Source organism: Triplophysa dalaica, chromosome 25 (assembly GCF_015846415.1).
Source record: "Triplophysa dalaica isolate WHDGS20190420 chromosome 25, ASM1584641v1, whole genome shotgun sequence".
Lineage (NCBI taxonomy): Eukaryota > Metazoa > Chordata > Actinopteri > Cypriniformes > Nemacheilidae > Triplophysa > Triplophysa dalaica.
The window spans coordinates 4,070,468-4,083,192 of record NC_079566.1 but is presented as its reverse complement, the minus strand read 5'-3'; the positions used below and the strand labels follow the sequence as shown (position 1 = coordinate 4,083,192).

The following is a 12,725-nucleotide window of genomic DNA, read 5'->3' as shown; positions in this document are numbered from 1 at the left end:
CAATCTCAAGCAGGCAAATACTGACTCTTCTTTTAAATTCCTTCTTAAGTATGTATTTCCTCTGTAAGGGCTTTACTTCATTTTATAATGTGTCATATAATGAAGTATTTTTGTATTGTAGCTCTTAAGAAATCTTTCATGGTCATACAATGTTTACCAAGTCTGTTTCAATGTAATGATGAATGTGGTGCTTTACATTTTCAGTCCGGATTACTTCACACGCTGAACATTGTGTCGTCATGGTAACGGTGTGTGGATGCGCTGCGGATGCAGGAGATCTGTGGTGGGGGGCACAGCCCTGTGTAATATGGCGGAACACTAGTGCACACATACACCAGAGAATACGGCTGTACATGATGAACACTAAACAGTGCGCACGTGTACTGTCCACACCCGACCTGCGTGCTGCAGCTCACGAACTTCGAACTTCAGCCGAACTTTGACGAACTTCAGCCGAACTTTGACGAACTTCAGCAACTTGACGAACTTCAACCGAATTTTGACGACTAAACAAACGGAACCAGTTGGTCCTCGTGCGCTGCTGGTGCAGTTGTGAAGTTGTTGTGTGTCTGTGAGATTGATGAAGACTCAGAGTGTGTGTAAAGTGCACTTTTGCACAAGTTTACAGTTTCAGTGTGAGCAACAAACACAGCGATGATTTTAAAGAAACTTCCGGTCAAATCATCAGTGTTGATCCTGCGCGTGAGTAACGTTACACTTCATCTAACATAAAGTGTGTTATTATTACACACGTCGTGTGCTGTTTAACGAGCTTGTGTTAGTAAAACTCAGCGCAGTGATGAATGATCGATCGGGTTTTGAGTTCGAAGTGAATTGTCGTGATCGTGTTGCTGATCAGACAGTGAAGGGCTGCTGTTGTTCCACAGGCCGGGATCAGACGGGTCCACTCGGTTCCGCCGCAGCCGGTTCCTCCTCTCGAGCAGACGCTGCGGCGGTACCTGCGGGCTCTCGAGCCGCTCTTACCCGCCGATGAGCTCGAGCACACCCGCAAGATCGTGCAGAAGTTCGGCAGTCCCGGGGGTCTGGGTGAAAAACTGCAGAAAGAGCTGATGAAACGAGCCAAACATTCACACAACTGGGTCAGAAACTTTCTCTCTCTCTTACACACACACACACACACACACACACACACACACACACATGTTTGTTCAGCTATCTCTATGAGGACATACATTGACGCAATGCAATCTCTAGCCCCTAACCATCAGAAGTGAGTACCTGACCCTAACCCTATACCCTAAACCTGATTATACCCTAAACCTGATTATACCCTAAACCTGATTATACCCTAAACCTGATTATAACCTAAACCTGATTATACCCTAAACCTGATTATAACCTAAACCTGATTATAACCTAAACCTGATTATACCCTAAACCTGATTATAACCTAAACCTGATTATACCCTTAACCTGATTATACCCTAAACCTGATTATAACCTAAACCTGATTATAACCTAAACCTGATTATAACCTAAACCCTAAAACCAGGTCTTGACCCTCAAACAGCCCTTTAAAGGGGTCTCAGAAAGTGAGGACCGGCCAAAATGTCCTCACTTTACTCTCTTAGTCCTCACTCTGCTGGTCTAAAACTCAAACTGGTCCTCATGAAGACACACACACACACACAAGTGTTTGACAGTGGTGGTTGTGACTGTGGTCATTGATGTGTGTAGATGTCAGACTGGTGGGTCCAGTGGGCGTATCTGGAGAGCAGACAGCCCTTGGCAGTTCACTCAAACCCGGCCATCTCACTGCCCAAACGAGACTTCACAGACTGGAGAGGTCAACTAGTGTATGTCAATCACACACACACACACACACACACACACACACACACACACACACACACACACACACACACACACATCGCATTATTCACTGCTAATGATGAATTGACATAACTGATAAAGTCACGAAATAACCACTATTTTGCACAAACATTACATCAATTGAATGATATTCTGTCTCTGGTGGTGTGAATATGACATGAAAATAATGCAATTTGATTATTGGAGCATTTATTACATTTACATGTAGTCATATAACAGAGGCTTTTGTCAAAGAGACTTACAGAGAGTTTAAGAAGCAATAAGTGATATGTCACACAGGAGCAATAACACAACAGGTGCTGATACAAAGTTACTAGTTTCAACAAACCTGTTGAGAGAATATCTATAGATTTACATTTGTCATTGTTTTTATTTGTGTGTGTGTGTGCAGGTTTGCATCAAAGCTCATAGCTGGAGTGTTGGATTTTAAAGCAAAGGTGGACAGGTTTGTCTGATGAATTGATTTAAACTCTCACAGCTGTTCTGTCATACGCATGCTAAGATTGATTTAGTGAGTCATCTGGAACTCACTTCTGTGCTTCAGTCCAACTCTTCACTTATTTATAAACATATCATCATGATCACACATTACTGTCTGTCACACAATATCATCTTCCCTCTGTGTGTGTTCTCTTACACAGTATTGTGTGTAACTCAATATCTGTCTATATTTCTCTTGTGTGTGTGTGTGTAACTGTGTGTGTGTTGTGTTCTCTAACACAGTATTGTGTGTAACTCATTATCTGTCTATATATCTCTGGTGTGTGTGTAACTGTGTGTGTGTGTGTGTGTGTGTGTGTGTTGTGTTCTCTAACATAGTATTGTGTGTAACTCATTATCTGTCTATATATCTCTGATGTGTGTGTAACTGTGTGTGTGTGTGTGTGTGTGTGTGTGTGTTGTGTTCTCTAACACAGTATTGAGTGTAACTCATTATCTGTCTATATATCTCTGGTGTGTGTGTAACTGTGTGTGTGTGTGTGTGTGTGTGTTGTGTTCTCTAACACAGTATTGTGTGTAACTCATTATCTGTCTATATATCTCTGGTGTGTGTGTAACTGTGTGTGTGTGTGTGTGTGTGTTGTGTTCTCTAACACAGTATTGTGTGTAACTCATTATCTGTCTATATATCTCTGGTGTGTGTGTAACTGTGTGTGTGTGTGTGTGTGTGTGTTGTGTTCTCTAACACAGTATTGTGTGTAACTCATTATCTGTCTATATATCTCTGGTGTGTGTGTGACTGTATGTGTGTTGTGTTCTCTAACACTGTATTGTGTGTAACTCATTATCTGTCTATATATCTCTGGTGTGTGTGTGACTGTATGTGTGTTGTGTTCTCTAACACAGTATTGTGTGTAACTCATTATCTGTCTATATATCTCTGGTGTGTGTGTGACTGTGTGTGTGTTGTGTTCTCTAACACAGTATTGTGTGTATCTCATTATCTGTCTATATTTCTCCGGTGTGTGTGTCTGTGTGTGTGTTGTGCAGCGGGGGGCTGGCGGTGGAGTATATGCGGGCTCAGCCGTTATGTATGGAGTTGTATCCACAGCTCTTCTCATCGTGTCGTGTTCCAGGACCCAAACATGATCATGTGATTCATTACGGTCGTCCGCGCCGCGGCCCCGCTCACATTACTGTGGTCAGGAACTATCAGGTGATCTTATCATAACCGTTCTTCATCCTCACTGATCTCACACTAACATTATGATGAACACACCAAAATAACATCACATCATAACACACGTGTAGAAAAGAATCATTTCAGTTCATGCTGATGCTGATGCTGTTGCTGATGCTGATGCTGATGCTGATGGGAAGATTGCACGGGTGGATCCACATGTCTCTGATCCTGGACTTAAGACTTCATGATATATTTGATTCATATGTGAGAATTGAACCCATGATCTTTTCGATCCATTATCGGTTCATGCAATACAGAAAGTGTTCATAACACAAGAAGATGTGAATGTATAGTCTGAACGAACTGTGAGTCACTCGGCCAAATGCATAAAGCAAACGCTCCAGAGGGTGTGTCAACAGAGCAAAACTCTTCTGATTGGCTGTTTTATGTGATTGATTGACAGTAATATTTGAGTGTAATATGTGTTTATGAATGCTTTTCTCTTATAAAGTCACGTGGATTACTCTCATGATATTTAAGAGGATGAAGTTGACGACAGGTGTTTTTTCTTCAGCAGAGATGTCACTCATGAGGTAAAGTCAGCTGACTGATGACGTGTGTGTAGTTTTTTCAGCTGGATGTGTATAACAGTGATGGAACAGCGTTGACAGAGAGTCAGATTCACTCTCAGCTGCTCCGGATTCGCTCACAGTCGTGGAAAACCGATAAAGAGCCTGTGGGGATTCTGACCAGTGAGCATCGGCACACCTGGGGTCAGGCTTACACACGTCTGCTGCGAGGTACACAACTAAATCTCATCTCTCAAGACCTTATCTGGACCATCTGTTGTTCAATCAGAGGTTTGATCCGGAAGTGTGGGAGCGCATGTGCGCATGCTTGTGTGCGTACGCGCGTGTGCGGGAGTGAGTGCGTGGGAGTGAGTGCGTGGGAGTGAGTGCGCGGGAGTGAGTGCGCGGGAGTGAGTGCGCGGGAGTGAGTGCGCGGGAGTGAGTGCGCGGGAGTGAGTGCGCGGGAGTGAGTGCGCGGGAGTGAGTGCGCGGGAGTGAGTGCGCGGGAGTGAGTGCGCGGGAGTGAGTGCGCGGGAGTGAGTGCGCGGGAGTGAGTGAGTGCGCGGGAGTGAGTGCGCGGGAGTGAGTGCGCGGGAGTGAGTGCGCGGGAGTGAGTGCGCGGGAGTGAGTGAGTGCGCGGGAGTGAGTGAGTGCGCGGGAGTGAGTGAGTGCGCGAGTGCGCGGGAGTGAGTGCGCGGGAGTGAGTGCGCGGGAGTGAGTGCGCGGGAGTGAGTGCGCGGGAGTGAGTGAGTGCGCGGGAGTGAGTGAGTGCGCGGGAGTGAGTGAGTGCGCGGGAGTGAGTGCGCGGGAGTGAGTGCGCGGGAGTGAGTGCGCGGGAGTGAGTGCGCGGGAGTGAGTGCGCGGGAGTGAGTGCGCGGGAGTGAGTGCGCGGGAGTGAGTGCGCGGGAGTGAGTGCGCGGGAGTGAGTGCGCGGGAGTGAGTGCGCGGGAGTGAGTGCGCGGGAGTGAGTGGCGCGGAGTGAGTGCGCGGGAGTGAGTGCGCGAGTGAGTGCGCGGGAGTGAGTGCGCGGGAGTGAGTGCGCGGAGTGAGTGTGTGTGTGTGTGTGCGCGTGTGTGTGTTTGACCTGACAGAACTTTTGTCAGCTGAGACCCATTCGTCAGTGCAATCATCATCCAATCCTACACACACACGCATGCACACATATACACACACACACACACACACACACACAGTATATTTACACAACACAATATAAACAATCTCACAAATCCTCGGGTGGTTTATACAGATGTCATAATACACATCATCATCAGTGCTCAGGCTGGACTCTACAGTCCAAACATCTTCAGTTGACTGTTTACACATGCAGTGTAGCGTCTATGGGGTGTTCAGTGTGTGTGTTTGTGTGTGTTTTCAGATAAAATCAATAAAGAGTCTGTGAGACTGATCGAGAAATCTCTCTTCACTCTGTGTCTGGATTCTCCTGTCATGAGGATTTCAGATGAGAAGTGAGGATCTCTTTACAGCGCTTCATGTGATGATGGCAGGCGGTGTGTGTTTCTGTTGTTGTTGATGATGGTGTTTTTTCACACAATGATTGATTGACAGGTACTCTAGTCGAATGGCGGCACAGATCTTACACGGGGGCGGGACTTATTCCAACAGTGGAAACCGCTGGTTTGATAAGACACTCCAGGTGATGTATCTGTGATCTTCAGCTTTACTGTCGCTGGAACAGTGAAGTGTGAATGAGGAGATCTGTATATGATGATTCATGTGTCATGTCAGATATGATGATGTGTGTTATGGGCTTGTCTTGGTCAGTTTGTAGTGGGTGAGGACGGTTCATGGGGTCTTCTGTATGAACACGCCACAGCTGAGGGTCCGCCCATATCAACACTTCTGGATCACATTCTACACTGCTGGTATTCACAGACACTTACATACACACACAGTTGTGTTTAAATTACTCAGTACACACTGTCACATGATCATGCTTGCTTGTGTGTGTGTGTGTGTGTGTGTGTGTGTCTTTCAGTCAGAAGCCGGAGCGGGTACGAGCTCCTTTAGTACCTCTGGCCATGCCAAAGAAACTCTACTTCTACATCGACTCGGACATTAAGAGAGACATCGAGATGGCCAAACAAAACCTGGATATGTGAGTCCAGCTGCCTGTTCTTCACAGCACACACCAGTCTTCTGTATGAAAACACACATCAACTCATACATGTATAATCCACAACAAAATATAAGAGCAGCCGTCATCATAAAGAGAAAACACAAATAGTTTAGAAATCTGTCAAAACTGCTTTAAAACTAAACATATTTATCTTTTTATACCCAAATCTGATCGGCCACATTCAACTTCTCTCAAAAGTCAAAAAGAATCAAGCGTAACATTCAACCCCTCACACTTATCTCTCTGTTAAAGAATGCTTGTGAATAACTGAATTAAAAATGATCAAATGCTTTTCTGTTTTTTCTCGTTGAACAGTCCGTTCATGTCTAACAACAATGCTGATCTTTTATCTTCAGAAATAGATCTCACACACAGTCATGATGATTCTGCTCATCATCACTAATACTGTTAGTTTACAGGTCTCGTACATTTCTTCAACACTGACTGTTTATACTCTAAATGAATCCTTAAATTAATGACTCATATCACACTTTATATACATGTAGATTTATTTAACCCTGTAAAAGTCTTTCATTGTTTAGTCCTCTGGATTAACTGTAATAATGTCGTAATGTTAAAGGCTTAAATATTGAAATGAGTGAATAATACACATTTAGTCAGACATGAATATATGAACATACAGTTCAACAGATCTACTGTACTTCTCAATCAAATCAAATCATGAAAGATGAAGCGTCAGGAGACAGAGTGTTGTGTTTCTGAGGGGTTTGTGTGCACCACTTTACACAACAGACATGTGCTCTTCTCACAATAACAACATCAATCATTCCTGTCATCTCTCCTGTCAGTCTCATCAATGATCTGGACATCAAATGTTTTAACTTCCAGCGGTTTGGAAAAGAGTTCATCAAACAGCTGAAACTGAGTCCAAACTCCTTCATTCAGGTGGCCATACAGCTGGCGTACTACAGGTGACACACACACACACATGACAGTCCATAGGCATAATGAGTTGTATACTGTACAAACTGTATATTTTATCCCCTAAACCTAAAGATCATAGAAAACTTTAGCATTTTTAGATTTTCATAAATGATTGTTCTGTACCATTTATAATGTTTTGTGCCCGTGAGGACCTCAGTTTTGTTCCTCACAGTGACACGAGTCCCTATGAGTTGCTGTGCATTTAGGTCCTCACTAACACATAAAAACATGTCCACAGACACACACTTGGGTTTCCATGTTTTATGGGGGCATTCTATAGACAAAATGTTTTTTATACTGTACAGAGTGTATATCATATTCCTTAACCTCTAAACCTAAGATCACAAAACAAAACATTTCAAAAAATTCTGTATGACTTATAAACTTGTTTCCTCATGGGGACCAAAAAATGTCCTTTGTAAAAGAAAATCTTTGTGGGGACAAAATGTCCCCATACCGTGGGGTTTACCTTACCCACACACACACACTGTTATTCTATTCATGTCTTTTCATTTTGCATCGGTGCGTTACTGCTTTTCATTATACAGTGTTTTGGAATACTTGATTCTGATTGGCCATTCGCCACATTCAAGGTCTGATATTGCCAGATAACAGCCGCCCAAAACTAGGCACAGTATAACCTTCATTATGTTTACACATGATTAAACCAATCGCCTGTTTGAAGCTTCTGCAGGTTGTGTCTGACTTTAAATAAAAAGTGTTTTTCATTAGGAAAAAAAGGTCTGTGTTAAGATAATAAATATTTTAAATCAATACTTCATCTTCAATAACTTACTGATGAGGTAAGTAGCGGCTTGTTATAACCGGGATCACGCACACATTCATGATCCTAACATGGCTGTTGTGTTTTACTCACATGAATGTGCATCCAACATGTCCACACACAAGAACACAGCTTCTGTTCTCTTTGAAGCTTTCTTCTCTATCTCTCAACTCAGATTTGATATTGATGAGATGTGATAGTTGTAGTTTTTGTTCATGATGTGAAGCAGGCGTTCAGTGACGGTGTGTTGTGTTGTTTGTGTGATCTCAGGAATGTAAAAGTGTTGTGTTGTGTTTCCAGGGTTCACAGTGAAGTTTGTGCGGCGTGTGACATCGCCTCTCTGCGGATGTTCAGAGGAGGACGGACGGATTACATCCGCTCCCCGACCAATCAGATGCTGAGCTTCATCCAGGCCTTTGACGATGAGTCTGTATCTGTGAGTACTGATGAAGCACAGAGACACTGAAGAGGATGAAGGACACTGATGACAGGATATGAACTGAGAAGCGGTACTTTTGGACCGGTACATAATTGGTCGGTACCATAGTATGAATAAGCTTCATGACAAACCATACTGTTATCCATACTTGCGTTGTTTGTAATTCGATCATTTGTAATCAAGTAAACATGTTGAATGACATTATGATGTGCTCCTATGCATATGCTAAGTGCCGTAAGTGGTATGCTAATGAACACACACACGTTTTGTTATGTGGCATTTGTCAACTGCAGTTCTAAAGCTCAGTTGTAATAAAGAAACTTCAAATGTTTAACATCTTTCACATCATGTGTTTTTGCATCAAATTAAAGAGCGTAGTATCAAAACCAGTATCGATATCCATAAAATCGTACTGATACCCATCCCTAGTTGTGTGTGTGTGTGTTTCAGAGAGAAGTTAAAGTGGATCTCCTGAGAGAAGCTGTTGATGCTTACAGCGTCCTCACAGAACAGGTGAACAGACACAAACTTACACCAAACATCACTGCTGTCTCACACCTCACAGACAGACATCTTAATGCTATAGTATACATGTCATCACTAATGAAAACTATGAACACCACTGTAACTGTAACAAAAATAAAACTTTTACATTGATGCATGTGGCAGAAGCGTTTATGCAAAGCGACGATAAAAGACAAAAGTGCAGTAGCTACACAAACGCGGAACCTGAGAAAAATGCCTATCAAGCTAGTCATTGCTGCCAGTTACTGCACTTTTGAAAGTCTCGTTTCCCTGAAAGGGTAAAAAAAATGAAACACAAAGACAGAACAGATGTCACATGAAATGCCTGATCTCAATTTGGACCAAACGTCTGTTCACTGCACTTTGTCTTCGTAGGGCAGCGTACTGCACACTTCTTTCTGAGTATGTTCAGATGTCTAGGATGGAACCCATGACCTTGGTGTTCCTGAGCAAAATCAAAATGTGCAAAGAAAAAACATTTGAATCCATCAGTTTTCTAATGAAACTGTCCAGAATGATGAATGTGATTACTGATCAAACGTGTGTGTATGTACACAAGCATTCAGTGCGCTGCAGTTATATTCGTGGAAGTTTGCTTGGTTTCATAATGATGAGGATGTGTTCCTTCATGATGTCACACACACATTGTTTTAATAAGGCACTGATGGGACAAGCTGTTGACCGTCATCTGTTGGCTCTCAAACTTCAAGCCATCGAGGAGGGAATGAGTGTGCCCAGAGTCTTCATGGACACGGCGTATGGACTGGCCACTCACTGGAAACTCAGAACAGGACAGGTAACACCACCAGAACACAAACACTTCTTCTCGTTGTCCTAAACATGTTAAAGAGTACCTAGCATATGGTTTTTTTGGTCCTACTTTGGTTTATGGAGTGTCCAACAACGAGTTTATGTACATACAATGTGTAAAAACACTATAATGTCGTAATAATAGGCAGTTATTCGTACCTCCCTCTTGACTGACTCTCAAATGATTCGTTCCTGCGATTCATCCGTCTAGGCCCAGCCTACCTGCTAATCTTGCGTCATGTGATTGGTCAGATCGTGTAGTCTGTTGTTATTGGTCAAACGCGTTCATCATTTGGCGCAAATGGAACCCCCATACCATCATTACAGGATTACGGTTTACATGTGGTTAGATGTCATGTATACTATATGTGTAGCCAGAGGTGGCGGCGATTTTACTGAACCAATTTGAGCCCGAGTCTGACGAGGAAGAAGACGCTAATCCTCCACAAACTCCACCACGACTGGAGCAGATGTTTGTCAGTGACAAGTGACAACTCTTGTCATAAAAACTCCCAGTGTGACAACATGCATGTTGTGCTTTTGCTCATCAATGAAATAAAATATTATTTTTTCCTAAAATACTGTTAATACTATTATTTCGTCTTAACTGTGCGTTCTCATGGTACATAGAGCATTTCAGAAAGTCGACGTTATAAAAAATTATTGTAGTTTCACCCAAATTTGTCTATATAGGTGCATGTGCGGCAAATGTGTCAAAATGCAAAGTTAATAGCCAGATAAACAAACTGTAACGGTACATGCTAAAGTTAGTGTTATATGCATTAGCTAAACACAGACATAAGGTACACAAATATTTCTTGAAGTTAAGACAAAAATCAAAAGTCACAGTTACAGGTTGTGATTCAGTGGAGCTAACAGGTCCAAATAGAGTTTGTATTGCCCCTCTTTCAAGGATAGTTGTTTCACATACCCTGCAGTGAACGCGCCAAGATTATTAAAGCAATCTTCAGTGAAATCACGTGCGCACAGTTAAACTCTGGGGTTATACTCCTCTGGTATCGTTTGAAAGATTAATTGTAACCATTTTTCCCTCAGAAGTTCTTCCTTTAGTAGTTGAAATAAGACGGACTTAGTGTTTAAGAAAGTAGGGGATAAACCGATTAAGGATTTGTAAGTAATTAAAATAATTTTAAAATCAATGCGATACTTAATGGGTAGCCAGTGAAGCGATGATAAAACTGGGGTTATGTGATCGTATTTTCATGACCTAGTAAGAACTCTGGCAGCTGCATTCTGAACTAACTGTAGTTTGTTTATCGATGATGAATGACAAGGATTACAATCGTCAAGTCTTGAGGTCACAAATGCATGAAAAAGCTTTTCTGCGTCAACAACACATCCAATATTTCGTCATTTGGCAACTTTTCTAAGGTGGAAGATAAGAGCTATAAGCAATATTTCTATTTTATTAGAATTTAAAAGAGAGAAATGACTAGTCATCCAATGTTTTATATCTTCGATGGACTTCGATTAGGCACAGGCTGAAAACAGGTTTCAAGGTATACTGAGGTTTGAAAGAGTAAAGGTTTCAAAAGCACTAACATTTTCTGTGATACCGTTTCTGAGGTATGAGCTGTGTTTACACAAAGATACATCATTAAGTCAAGTGACGCAGTGTTTGATGTTTAGGTCTTATATATAGGCTATGACAACGATAAATGTTTTGAAAGAGTATTATCATTTTAAGGCTTTATTTTTTACATGACATATGAGTGACCCTGGATCACAAAACAGTCTTAAGTAGCACAAATGTTTCTTAGTAAAAGCCAAAAAAAACATTGTATGGGTCAAAATTATTCTTTTATGCCCAAATTCAGTGGAATATTAAGTATAGATCATGTTCCATGAAGATATTTTTTTACATTTCCTACCTTAAATATATAAATCTTTATTGTTGTGAGTGGATGACCTGTCACAGTGCTTTTGAATAACAACTTCAAAGACCATTTTCTCAATATTTTCATATTGGATTCCTGAGTTTTAATCGGTGTATCTCAGCCAATATTGTCCGATTGTAACAACTCATACATCAATAAAAAATTCTTTATTCAACTTTCTGATGATGTAAAAATCTCAATTTCAAAAAATTAACCCACAAGGCTGGTTTTGTTGTCCTGGATCACATATGTTCAATCAATGTTGTTTAAAAATAAAATGTTTTTTTTTTTAGTGTTGTAATTGCAATACCGTGAAACCGTGACACGGTCACTAGAGGTTATCATACCCTCAGAATCTCATACCGGCCCATGACTACTTGCGATGCAGATCTACTGTACATCTGAAATAACACGGGTTTGGTATGTCTGACAGGTGCCCACTAACACGGACAGCGTGATGTGTTTCGGACCGCTGGTTCCAGATGGATATGCAGTGTGTTATAATCCACAGCAAGATCACGTCCACTTCTCCATCAGTGCCTTCAACTGCTGTGAGGAGACCAACGCTGAGAGACTGTCTGTGACGCTGGAGCGCTCGCTCTGTGCTCTTCAGATGTTAGTTCAGCCTCCTCTGTAGAACCAGAAACACTGTGTGATGATGAAGATGATGATGATGATGATAATGATGGGTCACTCTGAAAAAAGGAAAAATGTTTGTCTGGTCTAACAGCTTTGAGAAACACAGATGTTGTGAATGTGATGAGATTCAATTGAAGTCAAATCTTTTCAAGTGTTCTTGGGCCAGATATTTCACTATGACATTTATGTGTAAAATAACAAACAGTAGCTGTTACATCTCCTGAATAAAACTCTGTTTGTCATTTGGTGAGAATAGAGTGCACTGGTTTATAATATTCCCTTTTAGATTTGTGTTGATTCTGTTTCACTTTCTTAAGTGTGATGTGATTTTAAATCCGCTCTTTACATCTTTGAGATGTCTTAAGATCAGGCCTGTATTCTTAAAGCTTCTTACAATCCTCTAAAGAAGCTCTTCATTTTGCTTAAAAACTTCTACAATGGAGTCTTAGCTTAAAAATGATTCAGGATCAATCTGAGAGAACTCTGAGCAAAGACAAG

The 12,725-nt window shown here is 41.8% G+C and overlaps 1 protein-coding gene across 1 annotated transcript; it reads left to right on the top strand.

Annotated features, from left to right (window-relative positions):
* The first annotated feature begins 428 nt into the window (after window positions 1-428).
* cratb (carnitine O-acetyltransferase b) lies at window positions 429-12,469 on the top strand. The gene is made up of 15 exons (XM_056741347.1): window positions 429-702; window positions 888-1,100; window positions 1,699-1,817; window positions 2,246-2,299; window positions 3,346-3,511; window positions 4,104-4,278; window positions 5,426-5,516; window positions 5,617-5,704; window positions 5,833-5,933; window positions 6,047-6,166; window positions 6,997-7,119; window positions 8,217-8,352; window positions 8,806-8,868; window positions 9,539-9,676; window positions 12,022-12,469. The coding sequence occupies exons 1-15, from the start codon at window positions 655-657 to the stop codon at window positions 12,223-12,225; spliced, it is 1,839 nt and encodes a 612-aa protein (XP_056597325.1). The 5' UTR covers window positions 429-654; the 3' UTR covers window positions 12,226-12,469.
* The last annotated feature ends 256 nt before the right edge of the window (window positions 12,470-12,725 follow it).